Raw genomic sequence first — 26503 nt, 5'->3', positions numbered from 1 at the left:
CAAAGAATGTTGTAATAATAAATGTATATGTGTTCACTGTTGTATCTATAATTGTTTTTTTGGTAAAACTGTACTTGAATTTTATGGATGGCAAATGCAAATATCTAATCTTTCTCTGTATTGCCTGAACCCTCTGAGGCTCCAGTCGGCATGACTCTGAATGGTGTCGTGACATTTATACTTGGCCGAGGGCTTTTTTAAATGGCCGTTTTTGCTATTTGATTCTGCAGTATATTGTCTTCATATTCAGCTGTACCTTTGAAAATCCTCTGAGGGTGAACACACAGAATAAGTGCCCTGCTTAAAGGCATATCATTTTATTCTCTCATGCATATTCATTTGCTAAGCCTTTGAGCATAAAGATTTGTCACATTTAGATGCAGATTCCCTTTCCATCACCAGCTATATGCTATTTGCCCTGTAGGCATGGATGTGTTTTCTTTCTTTCTTTCTTTCATTCCATTTATCGATTCTGCTTCCTTCCTTCCCTCATTTCTCTCACCATTTTCTCTTTTATTTGCCACTCTTTTCAGCCCCAGCCAGTTCTAGTACCGGAGTCATTGTTCCTCTGAGTCTTTATTTCTCTTTTCTGAGACTGGCCAGGTGAGGTGTCCATGTGTGTGTCGCCGGGGACCGTGTGTGTGCATCCATGCCTGGACACGTGGCTTTGTCTTGTCCTGGCAGCCCTCTGCACACACCAGATGTTCACATACATTATCCTGCTCCTTGTGGGCCACAGATTCCAAGGGATGCTTTCCCTATTGTTCTAGCACCCTTTACACCTATTTAACAGTACGACTGCTTGGTTTTCCTCATTTTAAAGGGATTTTGTTTTCCTGTCTAAAGGTCATAAGTTAGGGTGATTAAAGCAGCTGCTTTCTGCAATAAATCATTCTGGCTTGTGGAAAATCACTGAGACAGAGGTAAAGACAAGAAAGTGATGTTATCACCCTATATTAAGAAACTGTTTTGGACACCCAATAAAATCAGTGAAATTCCCCTCCCTATTTTATCCCCCACAGTATTCCACAATATGTGTCCTGATTAATTTATAGATGAGAAAAACATGTCCAGGTCACTTTTTTTAATGTGTAATTTTGACTATTGCAGTGGTCATTTATTTCTTAATGCTGTCATACTGTATTTTTATTATATATTTTTTTCATTCAAGTATTGAGAATTGAGGCGGGGGGGATTATGTGACATTAAAATAATTTCACAATGCATGTGACTCTAAATAGGATTTAGGGTAATGTGTTATAATATATAAGCAGTAAAATATATAATGTCACAAATCTACACAGTGACATGAAGGCTGAGGATCCAAAGTAAAAAACTAAAGCAAAAAACAAAAACAAAAAAAAAACAAGAACAGACTTAAGTCCAGGAAGGAGGTGGAACAGAGGTGGAAGTGTGAAAAATGGAGGGCCAGGTCTATGGAAAGGAAGTAGGACTAAAGATTGAGGTTAACTGGGGATTCAGGGGGGAGCTGAAGGAGCAGGTGAGCAGGGCCGGCAGAACAGGGAGCCAGGGTGGAGCAGAAGATCACAACAGCAGGACCGATGGGACCGAAAATCCCCATGGCGAGGCAGATGACCACCACAACAGAGCATGGGACTGAAAATACCTGTGATGGAGCAAATAACCACCAGGGTGGAGCTGATGAAGTTGAAGACCACTTCAGCAGAGCTGATGGAGTAGGGGACCAACAAGATGGCTCATGCAGAACTGTAATCCACCATGATGGATCTGAAGGCCACCAAGGCGGAGCAGACAGAACTGTAATAGAGAGCACAGAGAGGATAGAAACTGCCCCGGTGGCCTTAAGAGGATATTCAGAAAGTTGAGGAATGACTTTCATGGTTGTGTCTGGTTCAGAGATGGCCTGAATGTCTGTTATCGGACAGGCTGAGAGTTTAGAGATGGCCTCCTTGGCTGTAACAGGGCAGACAAGAGACTCAGGAGTGGCCTGTTTGGCTGTCACAGGACTGGCAGAAAGTTCAAGAGTGACTTCAGTGTTGAAACAGGACAGGCAGGGAACTCAACACGGGACTGAGCTCTGGGACTTAAGTGAGCTCTGGAGCAAACTCATGGTCTGGAGAGAGTTATGGAGTGGCTTCATGGACTGGAGAGGGTTCTGAAGCAGATTCATGGACTGGAGCAGATGCGGCGGAGCCCAGACACACGAAATGGCAACAGTGGCAAAACCTCTGGAAATGCAATCCAGTATAGAGTGGCAAAGGTGTGGAAAGGAGTGCCTTCTGGTGGCTATCAAGGGCACTCCAGATGGTGATTATATATATATTTCTTCATCTTTTTTTAAATGGTTACAAAATAATAGTTAATTCAATTTCACAAGGTACCATTCTTATTCTATAGTAGAAGATGTATCTGATACAGAATATTGCTATGAAAAAAAGTGGATAATAGCATGACTGGAACAATATATTAACCAATTAGCATTCAGGACCAGACCTTTGTTTTAATAACATTTTATTCTTTTGATTTTGGACTGAAATATGACCTGAACATATTCTTGACAGGTGTCATGACATTCATCTAATTAATAATTTAATTTCACTTAGTTTAATGGGTAAATATATGTTTGTATTTTTGTAATTTTATTTTATTTTTTTCCCCAGAATATTAGAAAATGCACAAAACATAATGCATATATATATATATATATATATATATATATATATATATATATATATATATATATATATATATATATTTTTTTTTTTTTTTTCCAGAAAAACACAAACTCAGTCAGGGGAGCGTTTCCCAAAACCATAGTTGCTAACTAAGTTAGCAAATTTGTTGGTTGCAATACAATTTCCTAATGCCAACCAAGTTGCTAACAGGTTAGCAGCTATGCTTTTGGGAAACGCACCCCAGAGCTTCACCTGATGATTATTTGGAATTAAATTTAGCTGTCCTGTCTGCCCTTGGTCACCTCGGTCACTCTTCACACACACTCTCTCTGGGAATGGAACCATACGGCAGAGCTCCTTATGATGAGAGGGGAAATATTTTATTTAGATTTATTAATTCAAAACTGAAGCATGCCTGTCGACGGAGGGACAGTTCTTCTCAATCTGTCATCGTTTAAGCCACGCACGCCTGACACCGCGATTCATTTGTCTTGTCGTCACTGACAGTCGTATTTTCCCACAGCACTCCCGTGAAGAGTCGCACTGGGATTTTAGAGATGGCATAAAGAAAGCGTGGGGGAATAAAAGACAACATATTGTGACAAGGAACATCAATTTCATTAATTCAAATGAGCCTGAAAATGCTATGAACAGCACTGAAATTCCTGCATTAGTTATGAATTTTCCATTCCTAGCACTTTTTAAAAAGGAAAGACGAAAAGGAAGTCTTGAGTGTCATGATCTAAAAAAGTCATGTTAATCAGACATATTTATGGATGGAAATCGTAAAGAATTGAACAATGCTGGTTTGGATTCCCAAGGAGCCATGCATATGACATGCAAGAAAAAATAAATAGACCTAAATTGTGTGCAAGATTTACTAATTCGTTCCCCTGATATACTAAAACATGCACACGATTAATATGTTGTTCCCTTGATTTGCTAAATCGTGCGCACATTTATTTATTAATTGAGGGAACGAATTAGTTAATCGCGCGCACAATATATAAATCGAGGGAATGAAATAGTAAATCCTGCACATGATTTAGACATTTTATTTTTTTCTGCATGTCATGTCAGGGCTCTGTAGATTCCTATGGATTCAAAATGGTTGCATAAGCTGAATCGGACTGATTTGTTGATTGGTTGGTTATCCATTTCCAGTGGAGACAAGTATAGGAAGTTTGTGGATTTCAGACTTTTTATGTGCACACGTAATATATATATATTTTTTTTATCTGATTTGAGTATTGGATACATAAAAATATTTTACATTTTGCCTCTAAAATATGCGACTGCCATACTGGATGTGATGTATTCTAATCAAGACTGACCATGATGTTAGAATTACCAATGTTTTTGGCGTACAGTTAAATTTCTACTTCTTTAGAATGGACGGTTTTACCGAGCTGAATTGAACTGGTTCACTACCAATTTGTGTATGTTTTGTACGACTGCCACTAGAGGGCGATCAATAAGATAATCACATGACAATCACATTTGATTGTCGCACGGAATGTATAAATTGGTCACTGAGCACTGAGTGGTCTCAATGGTCTCAATTGGTCACTGAGTCGTTACCCTCTAAATAACTGGAATGTATAGTTTGATGACCCCCAGTACATCCTAAAAAAACATCCCTTTCTAGGGCTAATCAACATAAACAATTAAAAAATCTAGTATGGTGGTCATAGCCACCATTTTATAGAAATAGTGTTTAATGATTTATTTAAAATATATTGGGAATTCTTACCTTGAGTTCAACCTTTAAATTAAAATACATTAGGTCCGTCAATTACAAACCATCTGGCCAGGTAAGTTTGAATATTTCAACACATTCAAAGCTCAAATCGGATGTGAAATTTCTATAAGCTCACTTGGTTGGAACTCATTGAGCTCCCATACAACTCTACATGATCTGTTACTTCTTGTTTTTCGGAAGTCTGGAAAGATGGCTTACATTTTTTTGCTTGGTAGTTGGACAACATCATTTGGTTTAGATTCACTACAAAGTACCACCTCATGAGAGCTGCTCATTCCGAAATATTTTTTTTCAGACTTCAGTTGTCATATTGTCACAGTGTAGATTTCACAGCAGTATAGCCACACGACTACATACGCAATGCAGGAAGCTACAAAAGACTGCATGTGCGCAATATGACCATAAACATTCAGGTACTCGGTTTCTAATCCTACATTTACTGTAAGCTAATGTGGATGATGTATTGGCAGTGCTAAACATGTAGGTCATGGTTAGTCCTGTTTATTTATTTATTTATTTTCAACTTCTCTCTCTTTCTCATTCCCTAACCTCCCCCGGCCCGGCCAGCCCCTGCTATTTGTAAGTTTGATTTGGAGCGCTAGGTCAGCACATAAACTCAGCTATCTGCCCGCTGCTCTAAGTGGCCTTTTCACATGGGAGGGTGGGAGGTGCTGAGTGGCCTTCTGGTAGCATCTCTTGACATTTACAGTAGTGTTCTCTCTCCCTCTCTTACCATCTCTCTCTGTTCCTCCAGGCATCCACCCTGCAGCCGTAAATGAGAATGCTTTATGACAGGTCCCGCTCCCTTTTTCCTGTGGTCTAGTGCTGCTGCGTGGTGTGTGTCCTCACAATGGCCTGGGAAACTGACAGTTTTGTGGAGGGATGCTCGGGGGAAACACTCAGAAATCGGCATTTAGATGAGTTAGACTTTCTAAATTTTACAATAGAAAACAGCCTTTGGCAAATGAAATAACGGGGTTACATTGTTGGTGCTTTTTATGGGTTTCTCAGATATGGGTGTCTGCTGTATTTATAACACAATTACTGAAGGTAATGACAGAAAAAAAACGAAAAAAAAAAAAAAAAAAACACTTGTTCTTTAGTGACACAATGTTAAGTGAACAGGGAGATTTCTTCTTTTCCCCAAAGCTTTAGGAAAGCGCAAAATGCTGAATCAACCACTGACCTGTAACCCATTTTAAGCTCGATGAAAGTTTAATTCTTCTAGCTCCGACTTAAGTCTGCTAGATGGAGAGGTTTTCAGCTTTGCACTTGATGCAGACTCAAGATGTGTCCAGGTCTCTCTATTTCCCACTGCCTTTTATACATGCTTGGGGGATACAGTGCCCCAAACAACTGAATATTTCATCACAGCCTCCTCCTGAGAGATGTACTTGAAGCCTGCAGCACTGCAATGTCTTCTCAACCTGGTCCGCACTCACCGTGCAACAGTGATCAATAGACGTGTCATGAAGTGCTTTACTCAGCCTCTGTTACACTGTGGCACGACAGAGGTGATGAGTATCTAATGTCTTACTTAAGAATAATAAATGATTAATGCAGATTGAACCCCAAAGGGGTTTTAACACGAAACACACAGCTTCTTGTAATCCTTCACAATGTTGCATGTAATAAAAAACACTTTCATATTTTTTAACATGCTAATTGTGTTTCCTTGTCATGGCAACATGACATCATAAGCTCCAGTCTCTCCCTTTTATCATTTTGTTTGTCCTCTGGCACTGAAGATTGCCAGTGGTGAAAAGGAAAAGGCAAACAAAATGATTAAAATGTAATTCTCTGAGAGCTTGTATACAGGACCTGAGAATTCATTTCTTCATTTATTAATTTATTTTAAAAACACATTAAAAGTGCAGTTCATATAAACAATGGCTTATAAACACGTATGATTAGCATATTTTTTCATTAAGTTTGACATTTTCTTTAAAATGCTATACAGTACATACGAAACCAACATAAATACTATTACATAACTATTATATTATCATTTATCATTACAAACTCTAACATAAATGATATTTCTAAGAACTTTGCATGTGTGTTTTACACTTTTTTTTTGTATAAATCAATTTCTTTATCATGAACATTATTGTTCATTGAAGCAACTACAAGTATTATTTTACAGTAAGCTTTTGAAAAAGATTAATGTGCTTGATATAAGTTCAAGTTTATTTGTATAGCGCTTTTTTACAAAACAAATCGTTACAAAGCAATATGTTACAAAGCATAAGTGAGAGTATGCAGATCACATGTTATTAGAGAGGACAATTTAGATGAGCTGGCATAAATATGAATGAAACAAGTGAGCTAGAAAAGCTCCCCTCACCGCTGGGAATACAGATCTGCTGATCGGTAGGAAAAAAACCGAACTATTCTAAATTCAAACCACCAGAGTTCAAGCGTCTACAAGAGAATGTCAAATATCTGTACGTGTGTTATTTGCTGTGTGACGCTCATTGTAAATTCAGACTGGGCGTCAATTTTTTTTTATGTTCAGGCAATTTCTTACACTACTACAATGACTGTAAAATTTTCAAATATGGCAAACCATATAAAAAGGCTAATATTCAAGCCTGATGTTGCATTTTTCTTCATTAATAAGAGATGTTCATACTTCTACTAAAATTTCTGGACAAGTATACAAGCAGCTAACTGTTTGTGAGTCAATAGTGCAAAAACAGTATATTATTTCCTGTTTGATTCAGCAGATGTTTGACATTGAGCTGTGTGGCTATGGTACATGATGCTATAGAGTCTGTTCTGGCTGTAGGCTATATCTGTGAAGAGGTCAGACAATCACTGAGGTCTGGTTCCACAGAGGACGGTCACTTAGCCTATACATCTGTTCCAGCCCAGCAGTCTTCAGATGCAATCACAGCAACAGGACCAATTCCTTTATCATTAACTAGTTCCTCTTTTTCTTCAACTAATGACAAATCTGATGGTTCGACTTAACTTCTACTGTGGTGCAAAAATGTCTTTTACCAAGAGTAGAGATCACATTTATACTATCTCATCATCTCAGTTCACACCTTTTTTACATTTTACCAAATGGCTAATTTGTAGAAATTTGCACAATTTAATTTGTTTTCATATGATCGGTGGTGTTTTAACTTTTTTTAAATAAAAATCTTACATTTGCGCGTGTATCGGGTTGGTTGTTACTAATGTTAACTAGGAAATAACTCTAACTATATATATATATATATATATATATATATATATATATATATATATATATATTATATATACATTTTTTCTGTCTTTGTTAAGAGTTTTTTTGTTTAATGAACTTTCTATCACTGATACCCAAACCCACTAACAATTATGTTTAGGGTTGGACCTTAATGATTAGTTTTCAAAAAATCATACATTTTAAGTATGTGTACAATGTAATTTGTATGAATTAATGCAAAATCCCCACCTTGTAAAATAATTATGTTTTCTCAGGTTATGCTAGTTTTTCCAAATTGTAAACAAAGGAAGAACTAGGCTATTAAATTAAGAATTACATTTAGGGTTTCCTGTGTGTTTTTTTTTTTCACTGCACACATTTTATCTATCTCTGAGGGCAAGAGTTGCTTTGCTTAAACCATTTATTATTGTCAAGTCATTTACTTTTGGGGAAGTGATGTCTAATGTGTAGAACCCTTAATCCTACCCCACACCAAAACTTAACAACTACCTTATTAATGATTAATAAGCAGGAAGTAAGGAGTTTACTAAGGCAAAAGGCATAGTTAATAGTAAGAATTGGTCCCCAGACAAAAGACTGACCAAACTTATTATTAAATGTTATTTATTATTATCTATCATTGTTGGTAATAGTTTTTGCTTAATAAACGATTTATCATAGCAATCAGAAAAACTAGAAGAAGAAAAAAGAATGTAATACATGCATGTAATACATGAGCTCTGAATATAGTCATAACATATTGAATGATTTCTCCATTATCCCTCATATCTTTTTTTGCTCTCTGAAATTGATGATATTGTATGCAATAAAAAGTTGTGATATTACCTATACTACCAGTATATGTCAGCAGTCACCTCCTAAGTAGGACAGGTTAAAGTGGTGTCGTTTCTCATAAGGAACATAATGGAAGGTGACACACCTCATATGTTGAGCACAGGGATGAGATATCACATTAATAGCTGGAGTGGTGCTTCTGGAATATTTGCACCAATGATGGGTACTCAGGCATCAGAAATGGCCTCTTTAACACTCTCTTTATTGGTCCTTTTCCCAGCACCTGCAGACAGAGCGTGACATTTCTGCCACATTCTGAGCTCCATGTCAATAGCCAGTGAATTTAATACCATTAAAAAGACCACATGGCAGAGCAAACTGCAGGTCAGATCATTTTCCAAGACACACTGAGTGGGCATGGTGAATGCATATATATATATATATATATATATATATATATATATATATATATATATATATATATATATATATTATAACTCTTATAAACCATACAGAATGAGTTTTTTTGAGAAAGTAAAAATGCAGTTTCCTGCGAGGCGTAGGGTTAGGTGTAGGGTTGGTGAAGGTCTATCAGTTGTATCTGTGTAATGACATGTTTTATGGGATTTTGGCACAGACATAATCTGCAATGTACAAATGTTCACATTTGACAATTTGAATTTAACTTATAATTGACAACTTTGTGTAAAATACATTAACAACTCCGCTTGAACCCATAACATCGAGCTACATTCCCGTCCAGGTTAATAGTGATAAAGAATGGACACGGGGACTTTACACCAAGCACCATTATTTATTTTCATGTTCAACCTCTATCCATCACCGTGTTACCACCTTGTCCAGTCCCAGCGCTAACGCCACATAGAGCTTACGGCGACCCACCTTCCTCGGAAATATGATTGACGTATCGTGGAAGAACTGAGGCGGGGCCAACAGCGCGCTCTCGTCCAATCACGGGCGATGGGCGGCGCCCCATTGCTATGTGCCATTGTTGGTGGGTGGAGCTTCCCGTTATGTGTCAAGTGTTGCCAGCAGACCTGTACGAAACAAAAGCACTTCTCTCCCCCCACGTTTAACGCCTTCAAAGCACGTTTTAAAGCTGTTTCAGTCGTAAAGCTGTCAAAGGAAACAAGGAGTTACTCGGCAGAGTCACAGATTACACAGGATTACAGCAGCCTTTAGACAAAGTTGGGCTCTGTTGTCTTGGCTTTGGTGGCAGGAGCAGGAGTGGCTTGATCCTAAAGCAGCTCTCCAGATCAGATTTCACCCAAACCAGCTGTGAGAAGGAGCTTTGCCTTTTCTCCCCTCTCTCCTTCTCTCCATGTTGTAATCGCGCTCCTGACATCCAGAAAGAAAAAAAAGGGGAGTGACGGAGAGAGTTCCTGAAGGAATTTTCCTTCTCCTAGGCAAGAATTGAAAAAGTCATCAGAGTCTAGAGAACAGCGGCGAGGATGGATGACCAGCCCCGGTTGATGCACTCCTCTCACGGGGTGGGCATGGCCGGACACCCCGGCCTGGCGCAGCATATGCTGGATGGCACGGGAGGAGCGGACGGCGAGGGAAGAAAACAGGACATTGGAGACATATTACAACAAATCATGACCATAACCGACGAAAGTCTGGACGAGGCACAAGCCAGGTATACATCCAAGAATCTATGCATGCTGTCTCTGTATCATTAACTTCATAGCAGCTACTGAAACCGAATGTTTTAACAAGTCAGCTGCTTTATATTTTTACGCGCTTCCCGAAGAGCACCGACTTTTTTCGGGTCTCCTTTCAAACTTTTATAGGCTACTGGCGTAATTTTTTTTATTTGCATTACAAATGTTACAGCCACTTCAGAGTGCTTCTGTGCATCATCTCAGCCTTCTTCTTCCCAGATGCAATTTTTCGATTTCCAATTGCTCTGGATCTTGCAGGTTACAAATGAGAAAGCGCATTGGTTCAATTCCATATAGGCTTACTAGCTTACATGTTGCGGGTGGATTCAGACCCAGTTTATTATTTATTGGACTGCAAACACATAAGAACTATGCAATTAATCCATATTTGACAATGTGTTTCTCATTACTTGTTTGCTTATTGAATAAGGGGTATTAAATCTGCTACCTTAATGTGTAAAAAAATAACACATTAACTTATAGTAATTCAAATTAATAAGGCAACTACATGAAACATAATTTATATTACTGAAGTGTTGACAAAAATTAATTCACTTGACCCTCTTAGCCTTGGCAACTGTCAACACAGGTGTTTACTACAACACTTTGAAATAAATGCAAGCATTTTTAAATCACATTTGAACCACTTGAAATTGACATTAAATCATTTTTGATAATTACCATGCATATTAAAACACTTTTATACTGATACGCAAATGTATATTTGTGTTTTAATATTTATTAATTTAATGTTTGTTGCGCTGTTTTCTGGAAAAGGAACGTAGCTAGTAATATTATATGATAATTTTGACAGTAATTTCACTTTGCAATCCAATTCATGGTGCTATCTGTGATGCACATGAGACATTCAGACAGTTTTTCCTCATTTAACACATGCATCATTTCCAAAAAAAAGTGCTGCACAATTTAGAGCCATTTGTCAGCTGTCTTCTATCAAATACCATTTGTAAAATAGTCAAAAACACATTTCCATCAGACATAGCAGGCATTCCTTCTAAGCCTAATGGCTGTGTTTTGACAGTTTTGACAGGTCATGCATAGTGACGGCTTGGTATTTAGTTTCTGTTTTGTGTTTTTAGGAAACATGCACTGAATTGTCACAGAATGAAGCCGGCTCTATTCAACGTCCTGTGTGAAATAAAAGAAAAAACAGGTGGGTTTTCATGTCTTATATAGAGAACAGAAAGTGAAAACTTGCAAGTGCTACCCTTTGGTTATCACATTAAGCTCAATATTGAAATATAGATTTCTTTATTTTATTTTTTTGCCACAGAGCTCTTTAATACATTGATGGATTGCATGTCTTGTGAGAATGCGCGTTATTAGATATTTTGATAGAGGAGAATTTGCAGTTAGAGTCAAGACTGCACTATGTCAAAGTTCCGTAATTACAATAATAACACACAAATTCATGGTATTCAAATATTGTGTGATTCTTCAGATAGATAGCTATGATTATTTCGTGTGCTAGGATTATAATTTGTGCAGATGAGCTGAAGTGTATTACCTAATGCAGCATTTTACATTGTATTGTATCATTGGTTATGTTATGGTGCATTGAGCGATACTGATGAGGCTTTTTCTTTGGGATGCATTTTATTTATTAAACTGTGATTTTGAGTGTTAGCTTTAAATAATTCACTCTGGCTCATGGTTTTGTTAATGCCCATCTGAATTTTATAAACTCGACTCTAAACTTGCGACATACCTTTTTTTTTTTTTTTTTTTTGCTGCACTGTCTGGCTACATGTGCATTCTCAATTGTTAATGGATACATTTGGAAGCTTTTGTATGGATAGAAAGTAGCTGGTTGAGTAAGGCACTTTAAGAGCAGTTTAAAAAGTCCACCAGAAGCGCTATTCATTAAAGTGAAATGGACATGCTGTTTTGATTATGCGATCATCCCTGAGTGAAGGCTTTCGAGGCAGATTGCTACAAACGAGAAACAACAACAAATGTAAAAAAAAAAAAAAGAAAGAAAGCACAGCTGTATCTTCCTTCTAATTAGCCCCAGAGTGTACTTTACAAAGATTACATGGATTTATTACACGGAAGCTGAATTTGGCTTTCTGCCACACTGTCTAAAAGGCATTGCATTGGAGAAGTTTCCTCTTCCACAGTGAAACTCCAGACTCTAAGAGGGCTTCGGAGGGCCACTGTATTAACCATCACAGGGGCCTCATGGCACTATGGTTCTCCGAGGAGGGAAAGAGTTATGCCTGGCTCTTTTGAACTGACTGGCGTCACCCGGGGTTCACTCAAAGTTCGTTTCCAAGATGAAGAACAAAGTGACTTGGACCTCTTCCTGGCTTTTTGCTCCTGCTTCTCTTCCCACAGTTCCTGGCAACCAGGAACCTGCAGGGCTTTTGACTAAAGAGGTGAACCTGTTTAGACTCCAAACACGTTATAAAAACATTTGATTACGGAGATGCAGCTTTTTTGGTTGAATTCTAGTTGTGATGTCACTCCCAACATGAGGAGTGTGTGAATTAGTTGTTTGTTGTTCCATGCCAATATTATCTTTTTAATATCTCAGTGCATAAATGAGATGCCCCCTACACACACCTCATGTTGAGCTTTTGTTTGTGTTTGAACGCAGCCCTGGTGTTTTTGTCAAAGGGGCGTTCATCTCAGCTTCCTCCGTTGTGCCTCAGTTTTCTCTCTCAGGACTTCATTAGGAACATCGGATCATCGAAATCAATCCTACCCGCATTTGATCAGTGCTTGTGTAAAAATATGAACATTAGCTGATTCCTGTTTTTTTTGTTTGTTTCATTTCGAAAAGACTAAACAAAGTTTGGGCTTTCCAGTTGTTGAAGGAAGTGGGAGGAACGAAACTTCTGGAACTGGAACAGTATGGCAAGATATGTATATATAATGGGAATTGAGAGAGAGAGAATTATTATTATTTTTTTTTTTACATTTTTAAAGTGATTTCTATTGATAGTAGCCTGGTTGTGACTTAAGAAAACAATCCGAAAATAGAAAGAAAAAAGAATCAATGATTTTAGGTGTCATTTTCTAATACTGTTGAAAATGGTTGAGCCAAATAAGTCAACTCAAGCCCCGATGGTTGATTTGAAAGGTCCTTGTACATGAAATCCCCCTGTTCTCTCTCTTACAGAATTAGCCGTGAGCTGCTGTACCTCGGTTCACTTCTGTCTCTTTTTAATGTGAGGGTGTAATTTCACACTGCACAGACAGACACCACTAAAAATCCACCGCCGCCACAGAGAAAATGGCTCAACCCTCCGCCGTGACATTTACTGCAAATGTGCTGTAGAGTGCAGAGTGTAGAGCGCTCAAACCAGAGCAGCCACCATTTTTTTTTTTTGTCAGGCCCTTTTTTATTTATTTTCTTTTAAATAAAGAGTCATGCTTTTACATTGTTGCAGCCGTAGAGTCCCAGGTGGATTCCAGTAAAGCGAGGTTATTAAATCCGTAGCAGGTCTGTTTTGTTGAAATGGTCTAGCGCGCTGTGGAACGGTGGAGTCTTAGCTTTCATAACAGACTGTGGAGGTCATGGAGCCGACCGAGAACTTGTCTCAATGAAACAGTGGCTCTCTGTTTTCAAAAAATGAAGTTTTTGTGCTCGCGATAACTGTGATTTACAAACTTCGAATGTTTGGATGAACTGTGTCGTCACCTCAGGCACCTCAGCCTGCTGCTTTAAGCGTGACTCGTAATTCCTATTCAGACGTGACACAGTTTCTTAGACAGGAACAATAATTTTCACTCCGCTAATATATTTCATCTGCAGACGTGTTGAGAGAGCATGGAATGACACGGCTCCCGTAATTCTTTGTAACCTGTGGCCGTCTTGCTGAGATTGACACGGCTGCGAGTTACCCGGCACACACCACGTGTTGCGTGGCATCGTCGTGTTGACAGTCATGCGGGAGGACGGCGTGGGGATGAGTCCTCCTCTGGCAAGCAGCTGACAAGCGGGGCAGTACGGTGTGCCAGCAGCAGATAGAGCCGGCCTGAACTCCTGACCTCGCCGTGTATTTTTACACAGGGCCTGACCGAGCTAACACAGCACAGGCCAGCATGCGACTATAAACAAATTTTGCGGCTCAGAGAACAGGATGTGATGCGGGATAGGGGCCGTAAGTGTTTCGGATTATGTATTTGTGTGTACTGTGTGCTCTTGGAAATGCAAGGCCACTGTGTGTGTATTTGAATTTGGTGATTGGCACATATAGATATTCGTGTGTGGAAACTTTGACATTAGACATTAACTTGGATGTTTGTTGGGATCGGGTTTCAGCTTCTTTTTCCCATGGGGCTTTCATCAAGCCTGTTTCACATGGACATACATTTGCACAATCATGAACAGAGCTTTGAAAAATAAACTTGAACTTGAACTCGCTGAACCATAGAGGGTTTAAAAAATGTCCACAAAAATAAATAAATAAATAAATAAATAAATAAATAAATAAATAAATAAATAAATAAATAAATAAAAAATATGGTGGGGGCTAGTTCATATTGGTTTCATACAATCTAGAAACACTTTTAGAAAAGTTTCAGTATTTGTTCTAAAGATTTCATGTGTTGTAACTAACAAGTAAAACATATAACATATTTTCCTTAAAATGTAAATATATATCTTAATTTTTATTTTCAATTTTATTTTCAATATAAATATATTTCAATATATATTTCAAATAGATTTTTCATGGTTTTTTTTTCAAAATATTTTGATGTATTATTAACAAATGCCATTTCTGAGGATTCAGTTGGACCACAGCCTGAACTAACCTTGCCTTGTCATAAAAATGATCTGATATTTTAAGTAATGCATTGGCCTAGACACACACTCATGAGGGTCTGCAGGGGTTTTTCGCCCTATAATATTTATAATGAATTTTAATTAGGAAATTGAAAACATTCTCCTCATAGTATTCAAATCATCGTTCTCTATGAATGGAAATTTTTATGTATTTTTATAATAGACATGTCATTGACCCTAATTCACTGGCGAGCACCTGAATGTGAGCTTGCAGTCAGTTGTGAGAAAGAGTGTGGTTAAAGCAAAATAAATGTCTGGAGAAGTTTGGTATATGTCACCAGAGAGAAATCTGTTGTTCCAGCAGAAGATTTAAAACAATTGCATGGATGTAGTGTTTACAACAAGATCAAAAACATGTATTTAGAGTTCATTTAAGGTGGCATTCAACAAATTATGCTTTTTGGCTTGTGCATGAAGCTATAAGCAATATGGAGATATTTGATACACTGTTATCATCTAACCTGACACATGCACACATTAAAACGCATGTCCTTACTTGTATCTCATGTCAAATGAGTGATGAAACCTCATATGTATCTCACACTTGTCTCAGAAAAGTAATTAATTTACCTTTAACGCAATATTCAGTTGCAAAATTCTTACAAAATATCTTTCAACTTCAAATTAAATGTCTTTCTTTCATATATTAACATAGCTATTATGAGATGAAATGTGAAAACACAAGTAAACAGAGTACTTGTTTTATTTTGATGTATTACTCTCGTGATATTCGCATATTTATTCACAGTGTTCTTTTACCTTTATTTTAGCGGTAGTAGTCGTTGCAACACTGCGCTTAATAAAGTTTGGACTTCATTCCTTAACTCATTTGTTCTTTGTGTGGCACATCATTTTAGAGCTGGCAAGAAATCTAACGACCGTCGTGGCGAATTGTGGAGAAATATTGCGTTTGCTACAGCTACATGTGGGGAGTCTCTCCTCCTCCTGTTTTATTTGGAACGTGATTGCTAATCATACTTAGGGCCGTTGGAACGGCCATGCCTCAGTAGCAGCATAATGTTTCCTGTGTGTTTCTGTTATTACCCAGCTTCAAGTCTAAACTCACTCGCAATTAGAGCTCCTTATAAATTATGCAAATGATGACTGGCGTAATTGAGACATGTTAATCATGTTTTAAGAGCCTAATTACAGAAATGTATAACGGAGGTGGGAGTCTCTAATTAGCTCTGATAACAGGTTGCCCGTGTGAATAGTGAAGAAGCGCTTTTTGTGTGGGAGGTGTTTTGCTCCTGCGGATGGTCAATAAAGGAACCCAAACCCTCATTTTATGGAATAATTATTGACATGGCTTTAGGTTATGGTGGGCCTGATTGAAACCTGATTGAAACCGGTTGAATTTCGAACCTGCACTCCATTTAGTACAGAGTCTTGGCTGACAACATCATGTTAATATTATTTCACATTGCTTTAGGATCAAAAACCCACCCCTCCTTTCCTGTATGAAAGGCATTCCAACGCATGAAATTAATCATCATTGTTGTTATTATGATTACTACTATTACTTCCACTAAATACAATCTGAAACAAAACTAATACTATTTTTAATGTTTCACCAAAAAATAACAAATATAGAGCATTTAAAAAAAAAAAAAAATATAATAATAAAAATCCATTTTGGAAGATTAAACTCTCAAGGTTTTTTATTTTCATATATATATATATATAGTGTATATATAATAGGGCCCTTGTTGACCAAAGTCAGTTTATAAGCACTTCTCATTAGATGTTTGGGAATATTGTTGGCATATGTTGCATTCCCAACGTTATAAGCAACGCAAACTCAGATTGGCTGCAGATTTTGGGTTGCACTTTATTTTACAGTACGGGTACTAACATGTACTTATAGTGTACTTACAGTGTATTTACCTAAGAAAGTTCTGGTAACACAAGGTGACTACATGGGGTAGGGTTAGGTTACCCCTACTACTACCCTACTACCCCTAGTAGGTTCAGGGTTAGTACCTTGTTATTACATAGTTATTGTAATTACTCTAATAAGTAGATAGTATGTTCATGAGGAACAGGACTGTAAAATAAAGTGCTACCGGATTTTGCATAAAGCAGCATTTACTGCTTTCGAGCTACTCTGAGATACTGAAAACACGAGCTGCTCATGTAAAAAGCACACAGTACCACGTTATACACTGAAACACGCAGCACATATATCACTGTTTCTTGTTTTATTTTAATTAATCATGCAGCCCTACCCCGAATATATAATTCTATTTTAAGTAAGGGATATAGGCTACCGTTTCTCGCATTCATTGTTTGTTTTAGTGTAAGGTTCGATAATCGTAATGTTCATTTAATATTTCCTTTCAAAAGATTTGAATGCATCTAAAGTGCATAAAAGCATGGCAGCGCTGGCCGGTTTGGATATCTGCAGCATCATTGCCAGCCATTCTACAAACCGAGCGTTGTTCATAGTTGTCTGACAGATATCATATTCAGAGCCATTACAGCGAAAACATCTATTCGCTTATTGGATTAAAAATGGCTTTAGAGAGGAAATTTGCTTGCAGATGCGACGGAGCTCTTTTTTTCTGTCTGATATTAGTCTGTGGTGCAGTTTGTAGCTCAATGTAAAAAAGCGAATTACAGTAAAAGGCTCTGCAGATGCTATTATTGTCTCTGTGGAGTCAGACTCAGCCCCTCAGCGGTGCAGTCAATGGCCGTGATCCATATAACAGCATTAGGGCTTTCTCTGCCACAAAATCCTCATCGTTACAAACACATTTCAATTCATTCATTTCCTTACATGCCTTAAGTGTAAAAGGCGGTGCCGTTTCCAGCTACGGTTGCCATACCAACACCCCAGGAGTTCATTTAGTTTAATTCAAAGGCCGGCGATTGTTGTTCTCCCATGTCCCGCTGTTTGTGGCAGTGGCGGCGTTAGAGGCGCAAAACATAAAAGACCCCCCTATATTCCCCCTAGCCATCAGGCCCCCACTTCTCCCGCTGCCGTGAGCTGTCAAACACAGACTGGCGAGCGCCCATTCCTGTCTCGATTTCGTAAAAATGACACAAATTAATATATGCTACTTAAACCAGACCAAGATTAATGGCCGCCTTTCGCCGCAGCTTAGGAACACTGCCAGTCGACATGCGCTCACTGGATGGAATCAACACTGATCAACATTTATTCGCTGTCGTATCCTGTGTTCGGGGAAACGTGGAGGGATTGAGAAACTGCACACACACGCACACTCAAGCTGAGTAACTGTGAGCTAAAACATCCTGTAGACTCTATCGACTCAAAAATGACTTTTACAGACGTTAACATTTTATAGATGGTGGGTATTAGAGTAATAAAATGACACTGATATCGTCTACCTTTGTTAGATTTCACCATACAGTTATAGTGTTGCCTCAGCCACGTCTATTTTACTTGAGGGAATGTCTCAACAGGGAAGTGTATTTTCATATTCATTCCATACACTTTAAGCTAATGATATGATATACAGAGTGTGCTGGGGAAGAGGCATGTCGCCTGAGTGTTTTAGCATGTAATGAATGTTTCTAATGTAGATTAATGTAATGCTATTGGCATGGTGTGGCTGTGCTAAAGATCCCCTCTACTCTCTTTAATCAGCAGGGGGGCTAGGTGTTACAGCGGGTGCGGAGATATAGAGTCGAGGGGTGTGAGAGAACGTGTGTCGTTATGTGAAGGTAACGCATAGCTATGAGTCGCTCTCTTGCCGTGAAATATTATAATTTATGCTAATGAAGCTGGCACTGCCGTGAGAAACAAAAGGGATGGCTATGAGCCTGTGTAACCCCCTCCGTGAACATATACATGAGTGTACACATTTTCTCTCTCAGAGAGTGAAGGAGAGAAATTATGAATTAAGCCACCGTCCTCAGTGGTGTTCCTATCTGATTGGCAATACTTTAAAGCAGAAAATTCTGTGGGTTAATGATAAAACTGTGACTTACCAACACTTTTTCAAGAAAAACGTATTCATGTGGATTTTCATGAGGACATATCATGTCATAATGTGTTTTGGTTGTATAAAGTGTATAAGTATGTTTTACTAATGCATTTTAATATAATTTTAATTCTAATTTGAAGTGTAATTTATTCCCATTAAAAGCTGATGTAGAGTGTAAATACACTTTAAGGAGTCAGTAATGTTACAAAAGATTTACATTTCAAATAAATTGTGTTCTTTTTCTACTTTCGGTTCATCAAATAATCCTGGAAAAAAGTTTCACAGTTATGTATGTATCAGGCAGTCCAATGGTTTTCAAAATTGATGATAATAAAAAAAAAAAAAAAACTTTTGAGCCCCAAATTACCTGAAGGATCATGTGCCACTGAAGACTTTTTTTATGCTGAAAATTCAGTTTTGCAATTGCAGTAATAAATTACATTTGAATATATTAATATAGAAATCAGTTGTAATGTAACAGTAATATTATTTCTTTCAAAAACATAAACCAGTCTTATTCCGATTCTGAAAAGGAATTCTAATACATTCTTTTTGAAGATTACTTTGAGTTAAAGTTCTAGAGTTAAAATTAGATTAAAGTTTCTATTCTTCTAGCATTAGCAAGCGAAATTGCAGAAACAATGCCCTTTTTCAAACAGTTTTCCCAAACATTTCCCCATCGGCAATTGGTCAGTCAAACAGATAGCCCCGCCCCTAACTCACACCATTGGTTGAACCTCTGTTGGAATGTCAGGAAGGTTGAGATGCTTAAACAAACTAAAGAATGTTTATACTTTTTGGAGAAATTGATCAACAATTGGCTTACATACAGTTGGTCGCACATTTAGTTGGGAGGAAGTGTTTTACCACACTTCAGTTGACACTTCAGATGTGACTGAATGTATGCCCGGCTCCGGAGGGGAAGAGCATGTATGGGGGGCATGAGGAGGTGGATTTGGATCACTTCCCAACATGGTGGCCAGTGAGCGCGTAGGTAGCTTTTAGCACAGCGGGCTGAGGAGCAGACGCTTTAGCAGGGGTCAGTGCTCACCACGGCCGCCTGGCAACACCACACATACACGAGGAACCGTGAAACACTCTGCCCTGAACACTCAGGCAAGCTTAATCGAGGGGAAACAAAGAGAACCCCTCATGTGGCAAAGAATTCAAGGTCTTTCAATAGCTCAGTGGGTTTCCCCTCGAAAATGCAGTAGATGAAGAATAAAATGATACGAAGGCAATACGGTGCATTTGTGAATTGCATCACAGTCACCTTCTGTAATTATGTGGGTAGTAATTATTTCCTGTACGCTAAACACAAAAGATTCAATAGCGTCTGACCTTGAGGACGCAGGTCTTGTGTCTTTCGGCTAATTGTGTGTTTCCTATTATAGTTTGTTTTTAAACTGAGAACTGTTTGTACAGTGTATGCTCGCTATTCCTGAACACACACACATACTCACACTCCCGATTGCCCCTGTTTGCCAGCTCGCCTTTGGCAGTGTTAGTTATGGACAGTTAACTCCTGGAATCCTGTTAATGACTGTCATTTTCCTTTTTTGGCTTTTGCATAATCAGCATTGTGCTCCGGTGTCCTACATAACTGCTTTTAGCAGCTCTTGTCTAGGTCTTCCGTTGCTTAGAGCACAGACGGAAACATGGGTGGCAGGTGTGTGTGTGTTTGTGCATTTGGGAGTAGGGGAGGAAGAAGGCTGTTCTAGTGATATATTGCATTTCAAGCCTCCTGCCAGAAAAAGGAACAGTGAGATGTCAAGGCATGTGCAGTAGAGAGAGTTTACCTCGACCTGAAGCCAAACCTCCGCCATCGAATCCTTATCAACTCTCATCAGAGAATATGGTGTTCAAGCAGGAAAAACATGTTCGAATTTGGCTTGCAAAATTACCTGATCCTGTTCCCCCTCTCTCTTTTAGTCATTTCTTGTCATTTCCGTGTTGTTTTTTAGCTTTAGACCAAGAGCTGAAGCAGCTGTCTGGTGTCTCCTGTTGCTGCTGCCCACTGTTTTTCAAGGTAATATCCCCTGACAGCATCGTAAGCACGTGCCTCCTTATATCTGCATACATTTTCTTATTACCACACCTCATAGTGCGCGTCTTTTGGAAATCCTCCCCGATAAGGCGCTATTGATGAATTGATATCGGTGGAGGCGGCAGGGAGATAAAGCTGCACAGGTTAAGAGCTTTGTGGATAGTTTAACCTTGATATAACAGTTGTTTCAGCGAGGTTGATTTTCTCTCATCCATCTTCATCCATCAGGGCCTCACTGAAGTATGCAAATGAGCACAGCGGATAGGCACGTGCTGCCGTTAAATGGGCCGTTTCAAATGTGCGGTGTACCGCGCTGACAGGGTGATACTCCTTACTGTCCAAATTTAGTGTGTCTTCACAGATACCCCCCCCCCCCCTTCAAACACACACACATACTAGCCCCCATTACTCTCAGCAGAATGCTGGAAGCATGTCGACTTATAAAATATTCATAACGTCTTTTTTCTTGTGCCTGCCACATTGCTCTTCATATTCAAATGTGTCAGCATAAAATGTGAGAGGAGAAACAAATTTTCACGTGTGTGTCCGGTATGTGTAAAATGTGAGTGGATGTTTTGACAACAATAACAAGAACATTTCCAACAGATACTATTATTCCCATGGCAAATTATGACATTTATTTATGTTAGTGGGCTGTAACTGATGTGAGTATTATTAGCTGTTTGTGAAATATGGATGTTTAAGTTAATTAGGGAGTGAGGAGATGTTATAATTATAATGCTTAATGTCCCAGAAACCACAGTCACAAGAAAGACACTAATGCAGAAAATAAAATGTGAAAACAATGCGATTTTACTGCGTATCTGACATTAATCTGACACCTCTTGCTTCTTTGTTTACATGCAGTATGCTAAAGGGAGTAATGAAAAACAAATTAAATCAGTTATCTGTGAAACAATCTGCACATGGCAAATAGTTTTACTAGAAGTAAACGCTGAGAGGTTTTGTTATTTCTGAGCTTGTTTTGTTTTTTTCCTGTTTTGCTCATATTGGTTAACTACAAGTTTTTATAGGGCACTTTTATATTATGCTAATTGTTTAGCATCTCAATCAATTCTTATGATTCTCATTATGATTCTATGTTCTATGTATGTTGACATTTTCAATGTAGGCTCTAGAATTTGATCCTAAAAAAACCAACCTGTCCTCCAACCAATACGCTCGTATAGGTCGTTTGTCCAAATCCCTGAAATATGACCCATCAGAGCGTATACTACAATTGTGCCACAATCGGCAAAAGGTCGTTGTCATATTAATGTTTTGTACTCTTTTATTTGCATTGATAGGTAATCATGCTTTAATGGGTTCGATCCCAGGGAACGGACGTACATGAAAATGTATATGCTCAATAAATCATAATTTAGCATGATTTCTGTGAGGGTTAGGTTTAGGGGTGGGGTTAGGTGTGGTCATTCGAATGAATAAGCCACCTAGTAACATATGTAGGAAATATTGTGAGATCGGTGTAAAAAGCCCACACATTGCATTTAAATAAACGTGCGTTTTGATTGGTAATGACGTGATACATCATTTCATGACGATAGAAACAACGCGATACTGTCGTCTTTTGTTGGAGGACAGGCTCAAAAAAACATCTGTCTTGTTCCATTGTGATTGCTGTGCAGTCAGAATATGGGAGTTCATTTCTACTCCTTGTAATTTTGACTTCCTCTGGGATGTCATCAAAATGTATTTTTACAGGAGCATATAGTTTATAGCCACTATTACAATCCACTGTGCGATTTCAATAAGCAAGCATTCAAAACATCTTGAGATCTTGGATCTTGAGAGCTGTTAGCTTTTCTGCTTCACATGCTGTCAACCGTCCACTCGTTGCATTGCCCAAGGAGGACTGAAATAAACCAATGGGGCGAATCTTATTCATGAATGATGGGTCTCTGTGCCAATCAGGGTTCGGTGTTGAGGGAATCAATGTAACAAGCCTGGGAAACCTGCCATGTAGACCTTACCACAACTGGCCTCCACTAAAAAAGCCCATTAACATTAATGAAGGATGGTTTTTAAAACTTCTTCAGCAATCAAGCCCAACAGGATTTATGAAATGAATGGCCTGCCATTAAGAATCATGATTATCATTAGCCAGGTCCACATGATAGATTGGTAAGGGATCATTCAAAGACCATCAATGCCAGCCTTTCCCTACCAATATACAATGAGAGATGCAGCTCATCAATGGAAATATTCTAAGTGAAAAAGAAGTCAAATATTGTTTCCTGTAGTAGGTTTGTATGCTGTGTTCAATTCCTTCTTAAAAGATCCTGCTTATGTATTTGGAAGTTTTAATACAGTACGTGATATGCTCAGTGATTTTTCAGAACAAAAAGACTTGCTGGGCTGTTTTAGCGCTAATAGAACAAAAGGAGGAATATTTGGTGTGTAATTAATGCTTTTATCTTTCTCATGGCACAGTGACTGATGGGAAGTGTTTGATGGGAATGACTTTTCATAAACCAGCTATATTTGTATTTTTTTTAATACCATGTTTTATCACTGTTCTTTAATCACTGTTTAAATGATAAATGAATGTCAAATGATAAGTTAAGGGCATCATACACTTTGATTGAGACAGGAAGGATGCATGATTTCATGTGCTGAACACGACGTTCATGAGGAACATAATATGTCATGGACAGCACTCCATAAATCAGTTTTGCAAGTGAAATGATAATTTTTCCTATGCTTCAGGCTAGTGCTTCCTCTGCACGATATGTTTTAACAATGGACTTCTTAATCCGCTGGTATCAGATGACTGTTTGGTCAGCAGAGGTTATGCTTGTGAACTGAAGCACTTTTTATGTTTCTTTGGGTCAACTAATATTCTGCTACTGAGTTCAGTTTCCAGGAAGCTGCATGTTATTACAATATATGCACAGTTAGCGTTAGCAAAGCATTGTTGCTGTCATGACTTATGCTTCAAAAGAGAAACCCGCCAACCATCCCTCCTCTCGCTGTCATTTTCTCTTTTTCAGTCAAACCTTTCATTTTCTTTTTTACATATTACTCTTTTTGCCGTGTTTCTCATTCCCCCAATCCTCAGAAGTCATTACAGTGCTGTGGAGTTGTGTAATGGAGCCCACAGTTATCAACTTAATGAATTCTACCCAGTTGCCTCCTTTTTTTGTGCCCCCTCTCAAATGCAAGTTACATTGTGTGTGTATGCTGAATTTGGCTGCACATTTGTGCAATATAAACCATGGATCCACCCTGTCTATGTCCATGTTTTTATGGGAAATGTCACCTGTGGGTTTTAGTTTTGTAGCAAAAATATATATATATTTTTACATCAGGTGATATACCCTATGGATTTTTACTGGATTTATCTGACACTATGATTTATGTATAGCAGGGCTGGGGGATATATAATGAATATTCTTGTTATATTCACAATGATAAAAAAAAAAAAAAAAAAAAGAAATATTGCTTTCCCCAGATTTTCCTGTGGTGTTTTTCATTAATTAAAAAGTCTTGTTTTATTGGTGCATATAAATTGAGTTTGTATTTTCATTTATTAAAGAAAAAAAAAACACTTATTATTGTTTATTGATTATATATATGTTTATATGTTTATTTATAGATATATATATATATATATATATATATGCGTGTGGATGTATATATAAATATATACACACACACACACACTTTTTTTAGTATTACTAAAATTATTATTATTGTTATTATTATTTTAATCTAACTAAATTATTTTTTTGGTATTTTATCACATTCTCATAAGGCTGAAAAGTTTTTAAATATGATTCTCTTGACTATAACGTCAAGCCCTAATCTGTACATTTGCAATATTTTGTTAGTGAGGTGGCAGCCATATTCCCAGTCTCCTCTTTCAGTTGGCATCCAGCACGCTGTTGCTCTCTCTCTCGTTCTCTTTATTTCTTTCTCTCTCTCTCTCTCTCTCTCTCTCTCTCCTCTTTTTCTCTGCTGTGTAGGTTGGGATTTTCTTTGGCATACTTGGACCACAGCTCGTTAGACTAAAAGAATGCACTACTTTAATTAATGATATGTAAATATCTTTCAGTGGGCTGCATTTGCATATTAAGAGAGATTTGCGGAATCTGTGGAGTAATATATTTTAATTAGGGATTAATTAAAAATAATGGGAATTTCATTTTGCCTGGCAGGTTGGTTTGTGCTCTAGTATGAGTCTGGCACATTCGCCTGACTAAATACCGGCCGCCCACCTCCAATCAGCTTCCTTTCTCTCTCTTCTGCTCCTTAAGGACCTTTTCTCTCTTTTCTGTATTTCCTTTTTTTACAGTTATCTGTTGTCTTCTCTCAAATCTTGTTCTTTCCATTGTCTCTGTTTCTTCATATCTATCTCATCCAGATCTTCAACAAGGTTTCAGTACGAACTCTCACCCCTTTGAATGTGATAATGGTTTAACTGGTTAGCAGTGTGACTCACCTTCCATCCCTGCATCCATTTCCCCCTTTCTGCTCTCTCTCTCTCTCTCTCTCTCTCTCTCTCTTTCTCTCTTTCTCTCTTGCTCTGTATTTTTCTCCTGAAGGATAGGGAATGACTCTCAGACACGGAACACTAGTTGTGTTGGCAATTATGTTAATGGGCTGCCATTAGGCAGTGGTGCTGTATGAGCGATTGGGGAGCCGATCTGGCATGGTGGAAGAAAATGATCACAGCCTCCGGGTCTCCTTGATAAAGCTCCAGCACCTTCATTTGAATAGCGTAACCCCTCCCACTGGCAAAAGCATCACCCCATTTCCATGACACAGGGAGGAATTTGCACGGGCCAGGTGACGCTCCACTACATAGCTTCGATGAGCATGCGACAGGCTTCGGACATGATGTCTGCTCCTGTAGCCAGATGGGAGTGTAACCCGAAACAAAGGCCTAGTGAGGGAGTTTTATAGGAGTGGTGGAGAGGTTCATAACATTTCTGAAACATCATCATAACATTGACTTGGCAGCATAATGAGGACATAATGAGGTCTGTTATTACCAGAGGCCTGCTGAAAATCCCTCCATGCTCATTGTTCCCATTCGTGACTAAACCGTGGGCTGGGGATGGTGATAGTGAGATGCATACGTGCCACAAATGGGCATACCCATATCTATATTAAAATGTATATTAGAGGTGTAACAGTTCTAGTTACTCACAGATCGGTCTGAATCACTGTTGAGTCACTGTTTCGGTACGGTTGGATATGTGTTATGTTTAAGGAAAAAAGGGCTATAAAATGTAAAATAACATTAGATATTTTACTGTATAAATTAAAAATAAATCCTTATTAAAGTTACAATAAAGATTCAGTCAATAGAAGTGGATGATATCCTTTAAAAACTTTACTTTTACACTGATACTGTACGTTCAGCCAACTATGTATGCCTAGGATACTCAACAAGACTGGCATGTTATAATTTTTGTGTGAATTTGTCCATTCACGCACAAGACAAGTTCTCATTCACGTCTTCTGACTCTAGAATGTTTAAACTGGCAAGGCTTAATGTGTTTAGTTCAAACAGATAGCAACGTATGTTGTTCAGGTATTATATTTTGAATACAAAATATTACATTT

At 38.2% G+C, this 26503-nt stretch overlaps 1 protein-coding gene across 2 annotated transcripts in view; it reads left to right on the top strand.

Annotated features, from left to right (window-relative positions):
* Positions 1-9317: 9317 nt before the first annotated feature.
* The window catches only part of LOC113115311 (pre-B-cell leukemia transcription factor 1-like), a 57748-nt gene continuing 40562 nt past the window's right edge, over positions 9318-26503 (top strand). The window contains exons 1-2 of one of the 2 annotated variants that reach the window (XM_026282796.1): positions 9318-10070; positions 11196-11269. In XM_026282796.1, the coding sequence (XP_026138581.1) occupies positions 9883-10070; positions 11196-11269 (262 nt within the window). In that variant the 5' untranslated portion in view covers positions 9318-9882. The remainder of the gene's footprint in view (positions 10071-11195; positions 11270-26503) is intronic. The other variant, XM_026282805.1, reaches the window with a different exon arrangement.

The sequence above is a fragment of the Carassius auratus genome, chromosome 2 (genome assembly GCF_003368295.1).
Source record: "Carassius auratus strain Wakin chromosome 2, ASM336829v1, whole genome shotgun sequence".
Classification (NCBI taxonomy): Eukaryota; Metazoa; Chordata; class Actinopteri; order Cypriniformes; family Cyprinidae; genus Carassius; species Carassius auratus.
Note: the sequence above shows the minus strand (reverse complement) of the source record. Positions and strands in the feature narration are given on the sequence as shown.